This window comes from Rhinatrema bivittatum, chromosome 4, assembly GCF_901001135.1.
Source record: "Rhinatrema bivittatum chromosome 4, aRhiBiv1.1, whole genome shotgun sequence".
Classification (NCBI taxonomy): Eukaryota; Metazoa; Chordata; class Amphibia; order Gymnophiona; family Rhinatrematidae; genus Rhinatrema; species Rhinatrema bivittatum.
In genome coordinates, this window is record NC_042618.1 from 98,310,886 (window position 1) to 98,334,787 (window position 23,902).

Genomic DNA, 23,902 nt, shown 5'->3' on the forward strand with positions numbered 1-23,902 from the left:
AAGACTTGCCAAAAGTCCAGCGGGGGTCCGGAACGACCTCCTGCAGTCGAATCGTGTTGCCGTATGGCCGGCGCCATTTTGCGCAAAATGGCGCCGGCCGTACGGAAAAACGTACGGAAAAACGATTCGCGGTAAGAGATCGTTCCGGACCCCTGCTGGACTTTTGGCAAGTCTTGTGGGGGTCAGGAGGCCCCCCCAAGCTGGCCAAAAGTCCCTGGGGGTCCAGCGGGGGTCCGGGAGCGATCTCCTATGCTCCTGACGTCGGGGGACTAAAAAACAAAATGGCGCCGGCGCTACCTTTGACCTGTCATATGACAGGTCAAAGGTAGCACCGGCGCCATTTCTACAACGCACGGAGGTCCGAGAGTAAAAGATCACACTGGGACCCTTCCTCTGGACCCCAGGTAATTTAAGGCATTTTGGGGGGGTTCGGGAGGGTGGGGGATTTATTTTAAAGGGTCGGGGTGGGTTTTAGGGATGTTTTAGTGTGCCGGTTTTCGATTTACACGATATTTAAAAAACCCAAACTGCGACGATCCGATTCCCTCCCCCTCCCAGCCAAAATCGATCGTTAAGACTATCGATCACACGATTCACATCTCTACTTATTAGTATAGTTTTACAATTATTTCTGTGTGGGGATCTATAGCTGCTTGCTAGTTCTGTTTTCCTAATAAGAGGTGTATTGGTTTTTAGGGCCTGATTTAATATTTATAGTGTTGCCTTTTCATAGATAGGGTTGCTCCTGTTTGAGTGTATTCCATAATACAGGTGTAACTGTGTGCGGATTGGTTTATGTGCATTACTACAGATCCTGGGAGTATGTTAGGTCGGTTCTGTGTCTGTTACCAAGATGAGATATTTTACTAGCATGAAAGAGTTTTATCAGTCTTATTTGTTGTGTTTTCTCAAGAGGACATGCATTGGTGGTAAGCTGCTGTCTTTTCATAAGTAGGGCTATTGAGCCTGGAAGTAGAAGGAGTTTGAGTTGCTGTTACTGAGATGACACCAGAACCAGAATATCTTTTTTGTAGGGTGAATTGTATGGGGAATGTCATAATTCTGCTTTACATCCATTATTGTAGGTCAGGGGGGTTCCCATGGATGCAAACTGTACTTTTACATCTAGCCCCGTGACGATCATGGGTCAGTGTGTCACGCATGTGAGAACCATTTGTCAGGTGTGTCCCGACAGAAAAAAGGTTGAGAACCACTGCTCTAGGTGAACTTAATAGCAGGTAATGGACTTCTCCTCCAAGAACTTATCCAATCCTTTTTTAAACACAGCTATACTAACTGCACTAACCACATCCTCTGGCAACAAATTCCAGAGTTTAATTGTGCATTGAGTGAAAAAGAACTTTCTCCGATTAGTTTTAAATGTGCCCCATGCTAACTTCATGGAGTGCCCCCTAGTCTTTCTACTATCCGAAAGAGTAAATAACCAATTCACATCAACCCATTCTAGACCTCTCATGATTTTAAACACCTCTATCATATCCCCCCCTCAGTCGTCTCTTCTCCAAGCTGAAAAGTCCTAACCTCTTTAGTCTTTCCTCATAGGGGAGTTGTTCCATTCCCCTTACCATTTTGGTAGCCCTTCTCTGTACCTTCTCCATCGCAATTATATCTTTTTTGAGATGCAGCGACCAGAATTGTACACAGTATTCAAGGTGCGGTCTCACCGTGGAGCGTTACAGAGGCATTATGACATTTTCCATTTTATTCACCATTCCCTTTCTAATAATTCCCAACATTCTGTTTGCTTTTTTGACTGCCGCAGCACACTGAACCGACGATTTCAATGTGTTATCCACTATGACACCTAGATCTCTTTCTTGGGTTGTAGCAACTAATATGGAACCCAACATTGTGTAATTATAGCATGGGTTATTTTTCCCTATATGCATCACCTTGCACTTATCCACATTAAATTTCATCTGCCATTTGGATGCCCAATTTTCCAATCTTACAAGGTCTTCCTGCAATTTATCACAATCTGCTTGTGATTTAACTACTCTGAACAATTTTGTGTCATCTGCAAATTTGATTATCTCACTAGTTGTATTTCTTTCCAGATCATTTATAAATATATTGAAAAGTAAGGGTCCCAATACAGATCCCTGAGGCACTCCACTGTCCACTCCCTTCCACTGAGAAAATTGTCCATTTAATCCTACTCTCTGTTTCCTGTCTTTTAGCCAGTTTGCAATCCACGAAAGGACATCGCACCTATCCCATGACTTTTTACTTTTCCTAGAAGCCTCTCATGAGGAACTTTGTCAAATGCCTTCTGAAAATCCAAGTATACTATATCTACCGGTTCACCTTTATCTACATGTTTATTAACTCCTTCAAAAAAGTGAAGCAGATTTGTGAGGCAAGACTTGCCCTGGGTAAAGCCATGCTGACTTTGTTCCATTAAACCATGTCTTTCTATATGTTCTGTGATTTTGATGTTTAGAACACTTTCCACTATTTTTCCTGGCACTGAAGTCAGGCTAACCGGTCTGTAGTTTCCCGGATCGCCCCTGGAGCCCTTTTTAAATATTGGGGTTACATTTGCTATCCTCCAGTCTTCAGGTGCAATGGATGATTTTAATGATAAGTTACAAATTTTTACTAACAGGTCTGAAATTTCATTTTTTAGTTCCTTCAGAACTCTGGGGTGTATACCATCCGGTCCGGGTGATTTACTACTCTTCAGTTTGTCAATCAGGCCTACCACATCTTCTAGGTTCACCGTGATTAGATTCAGTCCATCTGAATCATTACCCATGAAAACCTTCTCCAGTACGGGTACCTCCCCAACAGCCTCTTCAGTAAACACCGAAGCAAAGAAATCATTTAATCTTTCCGCGATGGCCTTATCTTCTCTAAGTGCCCCTTTAACCCCTCGATCATCTAACGGTCCAACTGACTCCCTCACAGACTTTCTGCTTCGGATATATTTTAAAAAGTTTTTACTTTGAGTTTTTGCCTCTACAGCCAACTTCTTTTCAAATTCTCTCTTAGCCTGTCTTATCAACGTCTTACATTTAACTTGCCAATGTTTATGCTTTATCCTATTTTCTTCTGTTGGATCCTTCTTCCAATTTTTGAATGAAGATCTTTTGGCTAAAATAGCTTCTTTCACCTCCCCTTTTAACCATGCCGGTAATCGTTTTGCCTTCTTTCTACCTTTCTTAATGTGTGGAATACATCTGGACTGTGCTTCTAGTATGGTATTTTTTTAACAATGACCACGCCTCTTGGACATTTTTTACTTTTGCAGCTGCTCCTTTCAGTTTTTTTCTAACAATTTTTCTCATTTTATCAAAGTTTCCCTTTTGAAAGTTTAGCACGAGAGCCTTGGATTTGCACACTGTTCCTCTTCCAGTCATTAAATCAAATTTGATCATATTATGATCATTATTGCCAAGCGGCCCCACCACCGTTACCTCTCTCACCAAGTCCTGTGCTCCACTGAGAATTAGATCTAAAATTGCTCCCTCTCTCGTCTGTTCCTGAACCAATTGCTCCATAAAACTATCATTTATTCCATCCAGGAACGTTCTCTCTAGCGTGACCCGATGATACATTTACTCAGTCAATATTGGGGTAATCGAAGTCTCCCATTATTACTGCACTACCAATTTGGTTAGCTTCCCTAATTTCTCTTAGCATTTCACTGTCCATCTCACCATCTTGACCAGGTGGACGGTAGTATACCCCTATCACTATAGTCTTCCCCGACACACAAGGGATTTCTACCCATAAAGATTCAATTTTGTATTTAGTCTCATGCAGAATGTTTATCCTGTTGGACTCTATGCCATCCCGGACATAAAGCGCCACACCTCCTCCCGAGTGCTCCTCTCTGTCATTGCGATATAATTTGTACCCCGGTATAGCACTGTCCCATTGGTTATCCTCTTTCCACCATGTCTCTGAGATGCCAATTAAGTGTATGTCATCATTCACTGCTATACATTCTAATTCTCCCATCTTACTTCTTAGACTTCTGGCATTAGCATACAAACATTTCAAAGTTTGTTTTTTGTTTGTATTTTCATTCTGCTTTTTAATTGATAGGGATAAGTTAGAATTTTTTTAGCTCAGGTGAGTTTTTAGTTACAGGCACTTGGACTACTTTTCTAATTATTGGAACCTCACTGTCGGGATGCCCTAATTCTAATGCATCATTAGTATCCTTTAAAGATACCTCTCTCCGAACCATGCGCTGCTGAGCGACTGTCGGCTTTCCCCTTTGTTCTAGTTTAAAAGCTGCTCTATCTCCTTTTTAAAGGGTAGCGCCAGCAGTCTGGTTCCATCCTGGTTAAGGTGGAGCCCATCCCTTCGGAAGAGACTCCCCCCTTCCCCAAAAGGTTCCCCGGTTCCTAACAAAACTGAATCCCTCTTCCTTGCACCATCGTCTCATCCACGCATTGAGACTCCAGAGCTCTGCCTGCCTCTGGTGACCTGCGCGTGGAACAGGGAGCATTTCAGAGAATGCTACCCTGGAGGTTCTGGATTTAAGCTTTCTACCTAAGAGCCTAAATTTGGCTTCCAGAACCTCCCTCCCACATTTTCCTATGTCGTTGGTGCCCATATGTACCACGACAGCCGGCTCCTCCCCAGCACTGTCTAAAATCCTATCTAGGTGACGCGTGAGGTCCGCCACCTTCACACCAGGTAGGCATGTTACCAGGCGATCCTCATGCCCACCAGCCACCCAGCTATCTACATTCCTAATAATCGAATCACCAACTATGACGGCCGACCTAACCCTTCTCTCCTGGGCAGTAGGCCTTGGGGAGATATCCTTAGTGCGAAAGGACAATGCATCACCTGGAGAGCAGGTCCTTGCTACAGGATCCTTTCCTGCTGAGAGAGCCAGGAGCTCTTTGCATCGCATGTACATGTACAACTTCTCACCAGTGGGTAAAAAATCATACATGTGACACTTGATGCAAAAGACTGGGAAGCCCCCCTCTTGCTGCTGGACTGCTGCCTTCATCTCAATTTTGATCAGTTCCTAGTTAAGTTTTAGGTTGCTATGGGAGTAGGAATGTGTCTAATGTCCTTTAAATGTATTAGTGAATTCACTATGTGTCTGGTAGTGGCCTACCGGGATCTGATCGAATTCTCAATAAAGTTTTTGTTGTTTTTTTGTTTTGTTTTTTTTGTGAAAGTGGCACCTGCCTATAAATTAAGGGATGAGCTAGGGGTGGGAGGGTTGGGAAATACAAACAGTCTAACTTCAGTTAGTCAGCCTGAGTGACTCACTGCTCTCTTGATTAACAAATGTTGGTCCCTATTCACACTACCTCAACACCTTTCCAAGGTGAGTAACTGAGCTGAACTATTCAACTTTTTTACTTGGGTATGCACTGCTCCTAGCTTATTTCTAGCTTCTGGCTACTTTTTGGGGGGGGGTTTGTGGGGGGGGGGGTTTCAATACAAGCACTCAGTTAGTATTAAATACAAACACTCAGTTCTTTAAAAGTCTGGAGAGCACTCAGTTCTGCAGACTTTTTAAAAATAAACACACTACCTACTGCTACCTTATTGACTGACTAAAAATACAAACAGTCTAACTTGTTTATTCACTGCCTACCTACTGCTACCTTATTGACTGACTATTTAAAAATTCGACAGATTTGCTGTAATGAATTTCAGATTCCTGCATCCAGACATAATCAGGCCGATACAGTAAAACCCGTGGGAGAGCCGGTGCTCCGAGGTGAGCGCCCGCTCTCCTGACACGCGCACAGGCCACTCTCCTGAGCGTGCGATTTAGTATGCAAATGAGGGCCCACGGTAAAAAGAGGCGCTAGGGACACTAGCACGTCCCTAGCTCCTCTTTTTTGACAGGAGTGGCGGCTGTCAGCGGGTTTGACAGCCGACGCTCAGTTTTGCCGGCATCTGTTCTCAAACCCGCTGACAGCCATGGGTTCGGAAAACGGACGCCGGCATAATTGAGCATCCGTATTCCGACCCGCGGGCTGATTTAAAAATTTTTTTCTTTTTAAATTTTGGGGCCTCCGACTTAATATTGCTATGATATTAAGTCAGAGGGTGTACAGAAAAGCAGTTCTTTCTGCTTTTCTGTACACTTCCCTGGCAGAAATTAACGCCAGCCTTTGGGCAGCCGTTAATTTTTGAAAGTAAAATGTGCAGCTTTGCTGCACATTTTGCTTTCTGTATCGCACGGGAATAACTAATAGGGCCATCAACATGCATTTGCATGTTACGGGCGCTATTAGTTTTGGGGGGGTTGGCTGCGCTTTTTCGACGTGCTATTACCCCTTACTGTATAAGGGATAAAGCTAGCGTGTCAAACGTGCAGCCAAACCCGGGCTAACAGTGCGCTCCACCGGAGCGCACTGTTAGCCCGGGTTTGGCCATGTTTTGCCATGATTGAAAGGGAAGCTGCCTTTCTTTTAGTATTTGAGATAGTGATTTGTATTTAGGGATCTTCGTTTTCAGTCTTTTAAGAACATAAGAACATAAGAAAATGCCATACTGGGTCAGACCAAGGGTCCATCAAGCCCAGCATCCTGTTTCCAACTGTGGCCAATCCAGGCCATAAGAACCTGGCAAGTACCCAAACACTAAGTCTATTCCATGTTACCATTGCTAATGTCAGTGGCTATTCTCTAAGTGAACTTAATAGCAGGTAATGGACTTCTCCTCCAAGAACTTATCCAATCCTTTTTTAAACACAGCTATACTAACTGCACTGACCACATCCCCTGGTAACAAATTCCAGAGTTTAATTGTGCTTTGAGTGAAAAAGAACTTTCTCCGATTAGTTTTAAATGTGCCCCATGCTAACTTCATGGAGTGCCCCCTAGTCTTTCTACTATCCGAAAGAGTAAATAACCAATTCACATCAACCCATTCTAGACCTCTCATGATTTTAAACACCTCTATCATATCCCTTGAATGTCAGTGTTTTTTATAATGAAAAAAATGGAGAACTTCATTGGGGGGGGGGGGGGGGGGGGAGTCATTTTTCTCCCACTAATTTTTCTTCCATATTTGTTAGAATACACACAGATAAATTCAAAGGAAAAATAAATAAAAACTGAAAATAGAGGTCCTTATTTGTATTGTACTAACAATTACAAATAGTCTTCTCAACCTAAAAACCAAGTAATTTTCTTCCAAAGAAAAAATAGTATTTCCTTATCCTGCTACATCAGACCAGACTAATTGGTTATCTCCTCCTCCTAGCATATGAAACCACGAGGACACACCCTTTTTCAGTGACATGGTTTGTTATGTAGGCTGGTGCCAAACTGACAATTGTCCGTATATCTTTCTCCAGCAGATGCTGGACATGCTGGTTGTGCAGTAGGATTTCGTGGGTCCCAGGACCCCAGCCTTCAGGCCTGGTTCCTGTTGGAACTTGCTCCCAGGGCAACATTTGTGTACTGATTTCCTTTTTGGAGCAGGATCTTAGCTCCTAAGGCAACAATTTTGGATTGTTCCCCCAGTGGATCAGTCCCGGATCATAGCTCCCAGGATTCCCCTCAGGGCCTGCTTGAGCAGGGGCTGGATTGTGACTCATGGGTTCCCTCTTAGGCCTGGTTGAGCAGCATGAGGTAAGCAATTCCTAGGTTCTCCTTTGGGCCTGGTTGAACATTCTGTGGTAAATGATTCCCTGGTTCCATTTTTGGGCCTTGTTGAACAGCCTCTTGTAAGCAATTCCCAGGTCCCCATCTGGTAGGCGAGGCCTTTGGCAGTTCCTCCTCTACCTCCAACTTGTGGGCTCCCCCCCCCCCCCCCCCACCTCTCTTGTCTTTTCTTCAAGCCTACTCCTCACCTCTGCACACACTTGGATTTAATTCTCTTACTTCTGGACTGACTAGGCTAGGCAGAAGCAATAAAGCCGTTTTTTTTGTTGTATAAAAACCCCCAAAAACCCCAGCTGCAGTCCTTCAGCATCTAACCACAATAGAGAGCTTACAGAGCTATGAGTAGAGAAGGGCTTTCTAATTTTGGGAGACCCTCCAAGCAGGCGTTCTTATTTACTTTTGTGGCAGGACCTGCAGCTGTCTGATCTCAGCTTGCCCTTATAAAATCGCATGCTTCTAGCCTCCCACCCCCCATCATAGGTATGTTTGGACAGGAGCTGCTGCTGTTGTGGAGACAGGCAACACTTAATGGGGGATCTCCGCATCCTGACGGGCGTATGTTTGGTGACAGGCTCTGTGGCTATTCAAAAAGGGCCATAACTTTCAATTGTTTGTCCCTTGCATGGGAAAGCCATAAGGTAAAAGGAAGCAGACAGCCCTGCTAACTTTGTAGTCAACACTGACCGTGCCTTCCACTAACTTTAGGCATCCCTTGCAGCCTCATATTCAAATGTTGTATTGATACTGATTAGAGAGCTAAGTGGGCGACCACGGGCAGAGAAGCTCTTTCATGTATACATGTGCACAGGCAGTGTGAACCCAGTGAGACCATGTGTTTACTTCTCCTGCTTTTAGAAATAGCCATCTTGCAGTTATGTCCCTGATGGGGTCAGGTTACAATACGTTAATCTCCCATATTGTACAAGTTCTCAGTCTCAGCCAAAAAGTAAAGAAGGAAACATTCTTTGCTCATAGCTCAGACTCTGCACTTGGATCTTAGCCAAAAATAAGCTGAAATTTGGGGCATGAACATTAGAGCAAGAGGAATAATGTGACAAAATAACTCACGGTCTTGAGTAGAGAGATTGTAGTAGTTTTAAAAACATTTTGTTCTGTCGATAAGCGAGTGAATGAGCCATGTTGATTAGGTTCGACATCCTCTGGTGATGCGGATCGGAATCTTCTCCAGTAGAGCTTTTTGTTCTGCTTATGTGCGGGAGTTCCCGCGTGCGTACCTCCAGTCATCAATGGTTCCTGTCCGTTGCAGTTTTTCTCATGTTGCATGTGAACGTGAATTTTTCTCCTCAGTCGCACTCTTTCCTTGCCATGTCAACAACGAAAAAGACACCGGGCTTCAAATACTGCTCCTGTGGGCATATCATATCTGCCATGGATGGACACAATTACTGTTATCTCTGCCTCAGTCCAAGCACGACTGGCCTTCCTGTAGGGATTGCGGACGCATGTCCTCTCTGGCCCGGAGGCAAAGGGCTGAAAAGATTGCCAAGCTTCGTGGGGAAGCGACCTTCCCACTCGGGTAAATATGTGCCCTCCCCATAGCACTTGAGTCAGTCTTTGCTGGGCCCGAAGCTTCGATCTTCAAAAGAAACCCGTAATAGGGCTTCCAAGGAGGACTCAGCAAAAGAAGAAAAAACACTGCAAATCACCTGAAACCTGGCCTAAATTGAAAAATGCCAGTGTTTCAGAGGCTTATCCTGCGCCATCAAAGCCATCCACTGTGACGCACGGCAGACCGGCCCCGGAGAGTGCCAAAATGGGACCGTCGACTCATGCCACCAACCATTGCTGCATGGCGCACCTCAGCGAAGCATCAGCGTCAACTCATGCCACCGACACATTGCCGAACAACGCACCCCAACGGGAAGCATCTGCGTTGTCTCATGATAAAGCAGCATCGGATGAAACACCTGTACCATCCCATGCTTCACCTGCGTTGTTTCGTGAGACAGCAGCATACAGGGAGAAGCCTACGTCGAACAATCATGCATCTGCATAAACCGAAACACAAGCACGACGTAAAATGGGCAATGGTGCTACACGAACTCATTCTGCATGACACAATATTGCTTCCAATGACACAGTCAAGATTTTTAAAACCTCACGGAAGGATCTTGGCCATCATGACCTATCATCTGGTCCAGCCTCGAGGTTTCATTACCAACAGAGACCAATGGCTAGAGATTTGCATAACTCCTCTAGAGATCAGACATCCTGGGACCTGGAAGTGGTAGAGGACGTGGAACCCATTCTACAGACCTTTCAACTCAGGTCTTTGTCCCCACAAACCAGAACCCCTTCCATTATCTCCACAGGATCGTCTAACCAGAGTCAACAAGTATACTTAGGCTTATCATGAGAATCTAGAAGAAGACATGAAGTTCCTCTACTTCAGGAACCACTGTATCCCAAACCTAAGAAAATGGTGAAGGAGCCACTAGCTTTTAGACCCATACACTCTTCAGTCTCTGATATTTACAAAGCAGCTGTGCAGCCACGCATGGACCACTGTTCGGTGTCCCCATCTACCATTGCACAGCGCCGCTCCCAAGGTCTCCAGGATGTAGCTCCATGGAGGTCATGCAACAAATTTCGGCCATTCTATGTGGGGATTTTTGCCTCTCGCATTCCAGAGGTTATTCCTCCAAGGTTTTGCATTCCAAGCTCAGAGCGTCGCAAGTCTCACCAACAATCAGTCTCTCCGCTGATCAGTCAACATTCTCCAAGACAAAGTCCAAGAAGTTTGGAGTCACATGAGGTGTCCCCTGATGTGGAGGTGGAGAGGCCAGATTCCCCTCCTCCAGATCAGTCACCTTCTTTGTCTCCCACTACTTCTACTGGGCTCCTTTCGGACGAACCAGAGGACCCTCCGAAGCACACCTCCCCACCTGAGGATCTTGCATATCCAAAATTTGTGGAAAAAATGGCAGCCTTGCTTAACATAGAAATTCAAAGGATCCCAGACCTCCGGAAAGAAGTCTTTTTGTGCTCTTAAAGATTCTAAATATCCCTTCAGAGCCAGAGGCTTTACCTCCTCATTCAGTGTTGGAACCAGTCCTCCTTAAATCCTGGGAATCTCCTCACTCCAACTTACTAGTAGCCAGGAAGCTCGACCTGAAATACCACCTTAAAAAATCTGAGTGCTATGGGCCAGTTCACATCCCACACACATCAGTAGTGGTTGAGTCAGCTACAAGGAAAGCAAGAAAATTGAAACTCCATGCCATCTCCCCCCGGGGAAGGATAACAAAATACTAGACTATTTTGCAAAAAGGTGTTTCAATATTCTCAATGCTTGCCTCTCATAACCAGCAACACCAATTCTATGTGGTCCAATACATATACAAATGCTTACAGCTCCTGAAGCCTTTTGTGCGCTTGACAAGGGGGAGTATATCACTCCTCAACTTTTTAGTTGACCTTGAAGAAGGAATCAGTCATCTCCTCTGCTCGGTCTATGAAGCATTCTAGACTATCTCCAGAGCCTCGGCATCCGCAATAGCTCATAGAACATCTTGGCTCCAAGTAGTTCAATTAGGGTACATGTCCATGACAAATTGGCAGATCTCCCTTGTCTGGTTGACAATGTATTTGGAGATAAACTCTGAAATGGTGATGCAAATCTAGGAACAAAACATAGCAGTGCAATCCCTCACTTTAGCAAGTGTCCATTCTCACAGTACAAAAAACAGACTATCCACGGACATCCTATAGACAGTACTCACAGTACAGATCCACCACCTATCAACAGCCTTAGCAGCAGCCCCATGCACAAATACCACAAACTGAACAAAGAGCATGCCCACTAGATTATAGGCAACAAAAGCCCTCTCAGCAAACTACACCCAAAGGTCAGCAGGGTTTTTGAGGAAGACCATGCTGCAGCCACTGAAGCCCAACACAACTACGGTCACCCCAGTAGGGGGAAGACTCTGATTATTGGGGAACATGGTCCAAAATTATTTCTGATCAATGGGGTCTGAATATAATAATCCAACAGGGGTACCACTTGCACTTCAAGTCCCTGCAACTCGCTTACCCCGTTTACTCCCGCCCGTCAAGCATCTCGACCAGCTTCCTCTCTTACAGCAGGAAGCGAACAAATTGCTAACACTGAAGATGATACAGAACATGCCACCATCTTTCCACAGTACAGGGTTTTATTCCCAATTCTTCCTCATCCCCAAGCGCACAGGAGACTTGTATCCTTTACTAGACCTTCGCCCACTTAAGACGCTCAAAAGGGAGAAATTCAAAATAATGCTAAAGACCACCCTCCCCTTCATTCAACAGGGAGACTGGTTGTGCTCTCTTGATCTCAAGGATGCCTATGTGCATATTATGATTCACCGTTCCTGCTGGTGTTACCTGTGCTTCCAAATAAACAAATCTTATTACCAATACAAAGTTCTTCCGTTTGGTTTCTTGTCAGCCCCGTGAGTTTTCACAAAGGGTTTATCTGTAGCTGTGGCGCACCTTCACAGAAAGGGCTTATGAATCTTCCCATACCTGGACGATTGGCTAATAGTATCTACAATCCTCAGGACCTTCAAAAGGACTTCCAAACCACCATACTCTGTCTCGAAGACCTGGGTTTCCTCATGAACTACAAGAAATCCAATATTCAACCAGTCCTGATACTACAATTTATAGGAGCAAAAATAGATTCCATCCAGGAGGGGCCTTCTTGCCCAAAGACAGAATAAAACTCCTCCAACTCCTGGCATTACAGTTACAGATCATGTTCAGGGCCACTGTTCGTTTACTACTGAAGCTCCTGGGCCATATGGTGGCTGCAATTCGTGTACTCCCTCTCACCCGACTGCATATGAGACAGTTGCAGTAGGGACTAAAAAGTCAATGGACTCAAGGATCTCAAACCCTGTCCCCCAATAATGATCACATCTTCAATGAAAAAGGACATATGTTGGTGGGTACATTCCAAATCTCTAACACGGGGAGCTCCTCTTCGACTTCTGACCCATCAATTACTTCTTACTACCACGGGCTGGGGCGCACATCTGCTTCACTATCAAACCCAGGGACTATGGTCCCTCAAAGTCATCCTACCAGATCAACTTTCTAGGCTGAGAGCTATTAGCAAAGCGCTAATGGTATTCAAGGATTTCCTAATGGGAAAAACAATAATGATCCATTCGAACAACCAAGTCGCGATGTTTTACATAAAGAAGCAAGGCAGATCAGGTTTGCTGATATTATGCAAGGAAGCGACTCTGACTTGGGAATGGGCGACCAAGCGGGCCATATACCTTCAGGCAACATATCTCCCAGGAGTAGCGAACACGCAGACAGACAAGCTCAGCAGTGTTCCATCCACACAAGTGGTCCCTCAACCAAAACATGGCAGACAGTCTCTTCAGCGAGTGGGGAACGCCTTCCATAGACCTGTTTGCGATCCAGTACAACACACAAGTGGAAGCCGTCTGCTCTATCTTTCCCTCCCCGAACAGGATAGCCCAGGATACTTTTCTCTTCTCGTGGTCCGAGGGTCTTCTCTATGCTTTCCCGCTGATCCCAGTCATAACCTGCATGGTTCACAAGTGCATCCACAATAAGGCGGATATGATTCTCGTTGCCCCAGCATGGCTGAGACAACCATGGTACATATATCTAATATAATTATCAATGCGACCACCCAGACCTCTAGGTTGTCAACCCATACTTCTGATGCAAGAGGGGGGGATCCTTCTACACCCCCTTCTCTCATCTCTCCACCTCACCGCTTGGAGATCAAGCGCCAAGTCTTAGAACCCTTGGACCTCCCAGTGGCTGTTCAGGATGTTCTCTTCTCTTCTCGGACAGCCTCCACTCGTCGTAATTACTCCTTCAAATGGTCCCATTAAGTGCTTTGGTGCCAGGAACAATCACTTAACCCATTTCATTGTTCCCCAAAACTCCTACTCAACTACCTATACCACTTGTCTCAGACAGGTCTCCAGACTTCATCAGTTAGTCCATCTGAGTGCCACTGCAGCATACCATCATCCAGTAGAAGGGAACTCCATCGCAAAGCATCCATTAGTATCTCGCTTCATGAATAGACTCTTACACATTCACCCACCAATACAGAAACCTCCAATCCCATGGGATGTGAACATAGTTTTAACTGTCCTCATGTCCAGTCTATTCGAACCCCTGGCTATGGCTGAACTGAAGTTCCTCACTTGGAAGGTACTATTCCTAGTGGCAATTACATCCATCGAATTAGCAAACTGCAGTTCTTCCGTGATAAAGTGCTATTGTGGCCTCTCCCAAAATTTATGCCAAAAGTGGTGTCTGCCTCTCCCGATGTTCTTTCCATAACTCCATACTTTGCGAATGAAAAGGACTCTGCATACATTAGATTGTAAATAAACTCTGGCCTATTACATAGCAAGAACACAGGCTCACAGGAGATCTCAACAGCTATTCATCTCCTACAATCCTAACAATCTGGGAGTGGCTGTTTCCAAAAGAACCTTTGCTAACTGGTTGACAAGTTGCATCTGCTTCTCCTCTTCTTGGAAAGGTGAAGGCACACCAAACAAGGGCCATAGCAACCTTGCTCGCACACTGAGAGACGTTTCCATTGCAGACATCTGCAGAGCTGCAACATGGTCAACAATCTATACCTTCACAGCACACTATTGTCTTCATAAATTCTCTGAGTCAGACACTTCAGTTGGGAGAGCTGCATAGTCGAATTCCAAGTGCGCAGAGCCTGCCACCTAGGTGATCGGGTTGTGGATTATAGCCTGAGCATCGCCATGCATCTCTGGTGGCAACCCTCATCGAGGGACTCCCCAACCAGCATGGCTCATAGACTTGCTTATCGACAGAAAAAAGCACGTTTGCTTACCGTGAACTGTGTTTTCCATTGCTAGCAGAATGAATGAGTCATGCAAACCCACTCACCTCCCTGGCAGACTTTGAAAACTTGGAAAAGCATAATCCATGATCCATTCTTTGCATCATGAACAGTCAATGACGACTGAGGTAGTACTCGCGCGTGAGCGGAGCATAAAGCTCTGCTATTGGAGAAGATTCTAATCCGCGCTGCCAGAGGACATCGCACCCAATCAGCATGGCTCATTCACTCTAACTACGGAAAACACCATTTATGGTAAGTAAACTTGCTTTTCTTGTACTATATAGGTTATCTGTGTAATGGAGTCTTTGCAGGTTGATTCTTTTAACCAATATGAGGTGTGCAACACATTTGACATTTCACTACTTTTGCATTCTTCTTGTTTTGATCCAATAAAAGGTATTGCAGCTAACAAAGAATAGTGGTTGGGTTTTGTTTTTGTTTTGTTTTTCAGGTTCTGTATGGCCACTAGAGCTGCTACCTTATTTGTAAATAAAAGTTTTTCTTTGCTGTTTAAGAGCAAAGAGAAATGTCAGAAAGCAGGTCAGTTGAAGAAAATGTGGTGGACTTAATTAAATGCTTACCATTGTGTGCCGGTGTGCTTCATGTTCTTTCACAGAATCTCTGCTTCAAGTTGTCAAAGGGGTTAAACCCTCCCTGGAATGCTAAGGGCCGTCTTCCCATCAAATAAAGCAGAACATGCCAGCACTTGTTGGCTTTCTGGATAGTAGTTTATGAAGTGATATAGTTATGTGGGGAGCCCATTTGTTTACTGTTTTGTGTCTGGTTTAAGACATATACTTAGCAGAAAACTTGCAGACATAAGTCTCTGAGGTGATTCACCACACTAGCTGGTATTTCTTGCTGAACCTGAAGCTCTTGAAATTAGGGATTGAAATCTGCAGTGCCAGAATATTTTAATCGCCGTTACTACCCCTTGAGGTATAGAGGTGGTATCCAAGACACACGGAAGAGTTAAAGCAGGTGGAGGCTCCTGTGGAGGGTCTCTCTTTCTAAAGGACAAGGACAGTAAGGGAATTCAGAAGGGCATTGGATAAACACAGAGGATTCCTAGTGGCTAAATGATGGAGACAAAGAAAAGGATAGTCTGTGTTGACTAGGATAATCTGATCAAAGCAACAATTATACTAAGAATATATTTAAAAAAAAAAAGGTTTGCTGGGCAGACTGAATGGACAACTTGAGTTTTTTTCCTGCTGACATGTACTATGTTACCATGTAATGCTGCTTAATCTGGAAAAAGTTAGGGTCAAGGTTAGGGCATGATTGCAGTGTTTGGTTTTTTTTAATCCTGTTTATGGTTGAGACTAGAATAATATCCTAGTGGTGAATTTATGGGGTGCCAACATGATCTCATATGCCTCAACTTCTTTACAGTGAGTTCAGCACTTCCCTGCTCTGTTAAGCTCACAAACTAGTCAGAACTGAGTCAGTGCTTTGAGGCCAACTACATTGGAAAGTTAGAAGAATGAGATCATACCGTAGTCTGTAAACCGTGCACTTGGAATTTCATTGAATGCTACCACAAAGAAGTTTAACAAAAATGTTGTTCCATTAGATCATTGTTTCTCAACATTTTCAAGCCCAAGACCCATTTTTGTTATGTGGCATTATAGTCTCCACGGAGCAGGCAGTGTGGCCATGGAGAGGACTCGTTTGGCCAAAGGAAGAGCTAGAAAAGTAATGATAGCCCCCCAGTCTCTTCCAGATTTAAAAATAAAGGAAGAGATGGGCCAGACACACATAAGATCATCAAGATGGGCCAGCTCCCTCTATATACAAGTATAGGATAATGAAGAAGTCTGTATGGTAAGGGGTAGCTGGTTAAGTTAGTTACCTTGGCTGCAGCATGTGGATTCAAGAGCTCTTCTATTGCCTCTACTTTCAACATTCAGAGTAAGTCACATCCCATGCTTGGTGCACACTCTCCCCATCTCAGACAGCCTGTGGGTAGGTCAGAGGCTGAAGGACTCAAAGCGGGGGGCGGATAAGGATGGGAAGATGATGAGGTGCTGTATGCAATGTGTGTGGCACTAAGTGGGGCCCAGCTATGCATGCCCTGCATGCTGCCCATTAATGACAACACTAGGCTTACATGATTACTCATGTTCTCAGAAAGGAGCTCCTACATGTTTAAGAGCCACCACTGATGTCTCTTGTTGCTGTGAGGTGCTAAGAGCAGAGCCCCAGGTGCTGTACTAGATCTGAGCCTCAAGTAGCAGTGGCTTTTCCATGGTGCACCTGATCAGCTCTGAAAGCACACTGGTTGGAAAATTGCATTAGGACTTTCTCTACATGGACAATGTCTGCTGAAAGGTTTGTCAATGCATTAGCCCAGGAGAGCATAACAGAGGCCCTCCAGCTGGAGATAAAAAGCTGTAATCCCTGAGATTATTGTGAAGTAAAGGATTACTATACAGCTAATAAAGTGCAGTACAGGGAAACCAATTTTGAATTTCCTGCCCCATAAAGTGGAGCAGGGAAAAAAGAGAGGTCTGAGTGTATTGCAGACTTAATGGAAGCAATTTTTAAACCCCCATAAGTAACTTGTAGGTGAACCTGCAAGCTAATTTTCAAAGGGGAAACTGCCAAGTTTCTTTTGAAAATTTGGGGTCAGAAAATACTGTAGGTACAAAATTTACAGCAGGTGTAAGGTATATGTGGCAATTTTCAAAATGAAATCACTGTTGAGTGTTTTCCCACTTCTGAGCTCACCCCTTTTACTCATGGCTGATAGTGTGTATTCCTCTAATAGCTGAGGGGAAGGCAATTTATACCTGCAGGAATTTACCTGAGTGACTCCCTTGAAAACTGCCCTCCATGCTGGGACCTGAGGTGAAGGGAAATAGCTTCCACTATAGGGGAGAATCTGCTGACCACAGGGCGGTGCAAGACCCTTCCCTGCCCTAGGCAAACCTTCAGTCATGCCCCCCTTTCCCACAACTTACCTATTAACGGGAGCTCCAGCACAACGCCCCCCCCCCCCCCCCCCCCACACACACACACACACACCCCTGCAGGAGTGGCTCCAGCATGGCACAGTGACCCTCTGGGCCTTACACTGGTTGGATTTTGCTCCCCCCCCCCCTCCCCCACCACCACCATCATCACCTAAATTTTGGTACTGTAAGCGGGCGCCTAGTTTGCCTAATGGAAGCAGCGGCCCTAGCTGAGCAAAGCTGGGGAGTTTAATTTCAGGGAAGATATATTCTGCTGCCCTGAGCCATCAAGGGAGAGCTGTCTTTCCTTGGACAGCTCTGCTGGGAAGAAACCAATGGAAAAATGACAATTAAAAAAAAAATGGAACTTGCAAAAACTGCTCTCTAGAACAGGAGTGGGCAAACTTTTGTTTTTAAAGAGGGCCACATTACTGGTACTTATTGGAGCAGAGGGCCAGAGCCCCCCTTAGAACTTTCAGGCCGATACAGTACAGTGCGCTCTGATGGAGCTCCGACGGACGCGCACTGTTAGCCTGCTCTTGGACGTGCTGCTCTTGGACGTGCGTTTTCCCTTACCCCTTATCCAGTAAGGGGAGGAAAACGCGCGTCCAACCCGCGGCACCTAATAGCGCCCTCAACATGCAAATGCATGTTGAGGGCACTATTAGGTATGCGTGCGAGATACAGAAAGTAAAATGTGCAGCCAAGCCGCACATTTTACTTTCAGAAATTAGCGCCGACCTTTGGGTCGGCGCTAATTTCTTCCATCACTGGGAAAGTGCACAGAAAAGCAGTAAAAAATGCTTTTCTGTGCACCCTCCGACTTAATATCATGGCGATATTAAGTCGGAGGTCCCGAAGAGTAAAAAAATGAATTCGGCCCGCGGCTGTTGGGCCGAAAACCGGACGCTCAATTTTGCCGGCGTCCGGTTTCCGAGCCCGTGGCTGTCAGCGGGCTCGAGAACCGACGCCAGCAAAATTGAGCGTCGACTGTCAAACCCGCTGACAGCCGCCGCTCCTGTCAAAAAGGAGGCGCTAGGGACGCACTAGTGTCCCTAGCGCCTCCTTTTGCCCGGATCTACCGCGGGACCTAATTTAAATACTGCATCGCGCGCACCGGCGAGTGGCCGGTGCGTGCGCCGGGAGAGCGGGCGTTCCCCCGCTCTCCCGCGGACTTTACTGTATCGGCCTGAATGTGAGCAGGGGGGAGGGGCAGCTATACCAGCAATTATACCCGACAGTCAGAGGACCAAAGCAGCAAACATACCAATAAAAAGAATAATTCAATACAATTAACAACTAGAGCATAAGAAAATGCCATACTGGGTCAGACCAAGGGTCCATCAAGCCCAGCATCCTGTTTCCACATCAAATAGTTCGACTCATATAAAAATGTTCCAAACACCCATACGATGCTTCACAGCAGGCACATCAAATAATACCCAATAATTAAAACAAGAAAGGATTTTTAAAAATTCCCCACTCTCCATATCTGGGAACCTTTGATTTCCAGATGCCCAGAGATTGTCATGGATTAGCAGGCAGAGAGGAAGAGGGGGTTGTTACAAACACATGTGCTTTCTGTCTCTCATCCACACACACCCAAACATTGCTTTCTCACCCACCCATATACACACAAACATGCACTCGCTCTCACTAGCTCCCTCAAACACACCTCAGGCAATCTCCCATTCATTTTCTCACACACATAGATCCCCAAGCAAGCACCCATTCACACACACATGCACACGGCAGCCTCTGAGTCTCTCTTCCTCCCCGATACTGCAGCCACGTGCCAGGGAGGAAATGATCCATAGTGGAAGCCTGCCCTTCTGCCCTTCCTCTCTGCAGGCCACATGGTATTGAAAATTTTTGGGTGTAGAACATCCTCCATGCTATTCTTGTGTATCATGAGATCAGCACAGAGAAAATGCTTCCTTCAAGAACTTTGAATACCGCGAGGCCTGTGCAGGTTACGAGACAAGCTCACTTTGGCGATGCAGCCTCTTCCTGTCTTTGTCACCGGTGGGATGGGGTCCACCAGCGGCCTCACGGGCTTCTCTATGGCTGGGCAATGCTTCTCTTTCTGCCCCCCTGCTCCCTCTGAGTGGGGCATCACCTCCAACCACTGACATCAAGGTTGTAGTCATTAAAGGCCTGTGATCTCAGGCCATTGTTGATGACATTGAAGATGCCAGCGGGCTGGATCTAATTGGACAAATTCAGGAGGAAGAGGGACAGAAAAAAATCTGTCATCAGGCTGGGTTTGGCCCACGGGCTGTAGTTTGCCCTCTGCTGCTCTAGATGCTGTAATTGTAGGTGCCCAAAAAAAATCTGTGTGCATTTCAGTTTTCTTGGGATAGCTACAGTGCACTAAATCAAGTCTTAAGTTGAATGATCCTTGCAGATATGCAGCAAAAGGCAGTGCTGCACACCTTGGGGGGGAGAGCTGTTATTTCTGGAATTTGTAGCTTGGTGCATGCCAGGAACTGTTAGTTTACCCCTGCTGACTTTCAGGTCAATCCAGTAACGAGTGGTAGGAAGAGCTGTGTTAGTGCCCAGCGCACCCGCGGTTGCCGCATGCACAGTCCAGCTCACCTACCGCTCGATCCTGTATGTAAATAGCTTGCAAATGCAAGCTACATCTAAGAAGCATGGGTTGCGCGGGCCTAAGCGTTAGGCCCGCGCAACCCATTTTACATTTGAAATGACAGGTACCAGGAAGTGGACAGTTCTCCGACGCTCGGGATTGTCAGCCCTCTCTCCCCTCCTCCCGAAGCAAGCAACGAAAGCGGAAAAAATCGAAAAAAAAAAAAAGTAGCAAGAGAGAGGGGAGAGAGGACGGGCAATCCTACGCTCGGGATTGCCAGTCCTCTCTCCCCTCCTCCCGAGGCAAGGCGTGAAAAGCAGCCTTGCTCCGGGAGGAGGGGAGAGAGGACTGGCAGTGTAAAGCGACGAAGCGACTTACTTTTTTTGCAGCCCCCCTCCGGAGACGGACATCGGTGAAGACGACCGCGGCTCCCCTCCCCTACCTCCAGCTGCCTGCGAAGATAGACGCATCGCACGGGCGAAAGCGGCCCCTGTGCGTGCAAATAGGCCGCTCAAGATGTGACATCACATGCCGTGATGCCAAACGTCGTGACGTCATGTCTTGAGCGGCCCAATTGCATGAACAGGGGCCGCTTTCGCCCGTGCAGGCGTCCATCTTCGCAGGCAGCTGGAGGCAGGGGAGCTGCGGTCGTCCTCGCCGATGTCCGTCTCCGGAGGGGGGGCTGCAAAAAAAGTAAGTCGCTTCGTCGCTTTACACTGCCAGTCCTCTCTCCCCTCCTCCCGGAGCAAGGCTGCTTTTCGCGCCTTGCCTCGGGAGGAGGGGAGAGAGGACGGGCAATCCCGAGCGTAGGATTGCCCGTCCTCTCTCCCTTGCAACTTTTTTTTTCGGGGGGGGGGGTTTTTTTCGCTTTTTCGATTTTTTTTCACTTTTGTTGCTTCGGGAGAAGGGGCGAGGACTGGGGCTGCCCCGGAGACCAGCACCCATGGACGCGGCCAGGGCAGGTGAGCGGGAGCTGGGGGAAAGTTTGCCGCCTACCCTTACCCCTGCCTCTAACGCACTGGTAAGGGTAGGCGGTAAGTTAGCAGGTTAAACGCGCGGCAAAATGGCAGGGTAAAAAAGCGATAGTCGGGGCGCGCGTTACTGGATGGTAGGGAATAGCTAATTCGATCGTTTACATGTAATGTACATGCCGCGTGCGGAAGGGGTTACCCGTGGATTTAAGGACGCGGTAAGAGTAGGTTAAAGGGGATTGTGGATCGCAGGAAGGGCTAACGCGGCCGGAAAGTGAGTAGAAAGCGGGTTAAACACGGCCGCACTTTACTGGATTGACCTGTTTATCAGGAAGCTTTCAACTTCTCTATAGGCCCTGCTGTGATTAATGAGCTCTCAAGAGCACAAGACACATTAAATAAAGTTGACATTAGTAGTAAATTACTTTCCACCTCTTAAAGGTATATAGTAACGTAATTTAGCATTCTTCCGCCACAGAGAGCACATCAACCTAGGCATCTTTGGGCTAATCTGGGCTGAAGTTCATACTGGTAGGTTTATAGTGCTGTTTTATAAGGCAAATAAAAATAAATTTTTCCTCTACACTTGTAAGATTTTAGTGTGCAGTGAGGCACTAATTTAGTGACCACAGGCAACCATAAAATTATCTGTGGCTATCTCTTTTTTTTTTCTCAGCTGATAGCTAGAGGTTTGAGAATTTTTTTCTGCTCTTTTCATAATGTATGCCAGATACTTTTTGTAGGAGATTTTATTGCTGGGTTTATTGTGGATTAGGTAGCTGCTGGAACTGCAAATATGGTGGCCAATAGCTTTATTTTAAATTTATTATCCTTAAAAGATGTATAATATTATGTACCTGTAGTTATGTATTCTAGATGTTAAAAAAAAGTTTTAATAAACAGCTAACACTGCCCTGGATAAAGTATATAGTAGTAGATTAATGTAAAATAGTAATGTACAGAATAAAGATTGATTTTATTTTTCCCCTTTATTTTGCTTATAGAATACAACAACTGTTTGAAGAAATACTGGGTAACAGCAGGCAACTAAAATGGCTGTCCTGTGGGTTTATGCTGGAAATAGTAACTCCCACATCACTGTCATCTCTGTCAAATCCCATCGCCAACACCATAGAGCACCTGAGTTTACTGGACAACCACACCCCTGGTAACACCACTCTAATCACTGCTGTTGAACTAGAGCGCTTTGTGAATCTTCGCTCCCTTGCTTTGGATTTCTGTGACTTCACCGCTGAAATGGCAAGAATCCTGGCTAGCAGTAACCACGTGCCTTTGCATCGACTGTCTCTCCTGGTCCACAATATTTCCTTGAAGAACAAATCCTTGGACAAAATGCCAGAAGATGAGGACTGGAAGGCTCTGACACGGCACAGCACAAACCTCCGAGTCTACATGATGGCTTTTGACATCAAGAGTGATGACATGCTGAGGATTCTTAAACCCAGCATACCCCTAGAGAGGATTCATTTTGACAGTTACATCACTTGTGTTTCGGGGGCTGTTGTTGACCTCCTCTCCAGGCAGTATGACAAGTTCCTCACTCATTTTATCTTAATGAATGATGTGCTAGACATGTCTGGCTTTCCTGACCTCAGTGATAATCGGAACGAAGATCCTTTGGTTCTGCTGGCCTGGAAGTGCACACGACTCTCTCTTCTAGCAGTTCATGGTAGGTAAATCTCATGCAAAAACATAAAGTATTGTGAATTGAAATAAGGATGTGGATGTTGTTAACTTTTTTTGTAGGGTCTTATTTTATTTTTATTTGCTGTTTTAGGTTGCAAGCCCCCTTCCCCCTCCCCTGACCGGGTACATAAAATGATGGAATGGGACTTCCCTGTTTGTGCAGTGGACATCCCTCTCCCAAATTTATTTTGTGGGTTCTTCGTAATGGCCATGCAGATGGCGAAATGGGCCTTTATGGTGACGACATGGTTAAACACACTTCTATTTTACTTGTGCTGTTAGGACCGGGAAGAAAGCTCCTCACTCCCCTTCATGATCTCTGACACCATAGGAATAGGTTAGCATGATAATGGAGACCGACACACTGTATCAGATTCCAAAACAACAGCAACTTTATTTTCTGGATTATCCAGCCAATCAAAACTATCTACATGGATGAGAAGGAGAACCAAAAATGTGGTCTTTATCTCATAACTGCTAACAATGTAAATATAAAGAGAAAGGAAAAAAAGACAAACAAAATTCAAGCCAGGCGGCGTGTGGATAAAAATGTCCATCACCCAGAGCAATCTATCATTCAGCTGTAGAGTCAGAGATCCCTGTAATGACATTAAGCAGTCTAGATGGATCTTTGAAAACCAACTTGCTGAACTGTGTGTCCAGAGAAGGTTTTCATGGGTAATGATTCAGATGGACTGAACCAAATCATGGTGAACCTAGAAGATGTGGTAGGCCTGATTGACAAACTGAAGAGTAGTAAATCACCTGGACCGGATGGTGTACACACCAGGGTTTTGAAGGAACTCAAAAATGAAATTTCAGACCTATTAGTAAAAATTTGTAACCTATCATTAAAATCATCCATTGTACCTGAAGATTGGAGGGTGGCTAATGTAACCCCAATATTTAAAAAGGGCTCCAGGGGCGATCCAGGAAACTACAGACCAGTTAGCCTGACTTCAGTGCCAGGAAAAATAGTGGAAAGTGTTCTAAATATCAAAATCACAGAACATATAGAAAGATGGTTTAATGGAACAAAGTCAGCATGGCTTTACCCAAGGCAAGTCTTGCCTCATAAATCTGCTTCACTTTTTTGAAGGAGTTAATAAACATGTGGATAAAGGTGAAACGGTAAATGTAGTGTACTTGGATTTTCAGAAGGC

General features: G+C 45.5%; 1 protein-coding gene across 1 annotated transcript in view; it reads left to right on the forward strand.

Annotated features, from left to right (window-relative positions):
* Positions 1-23,902, forward strand: part of FBXO33 (F-box protein 33) — a 77,700-nt gene that overhangs the window by 41,684 nt on the left and 12,114 nt on the right. The window contains exon 3 of the mRNA XM_029598486.1: positions 22,037-22,722. Coding sequence (XP_029454346.1) covers positions 22,037-22,722 — 686 coding nt within the window. The remainder of the gene's footprint in view (positions 1-22,036; positions 22,723-23,902) is intronic.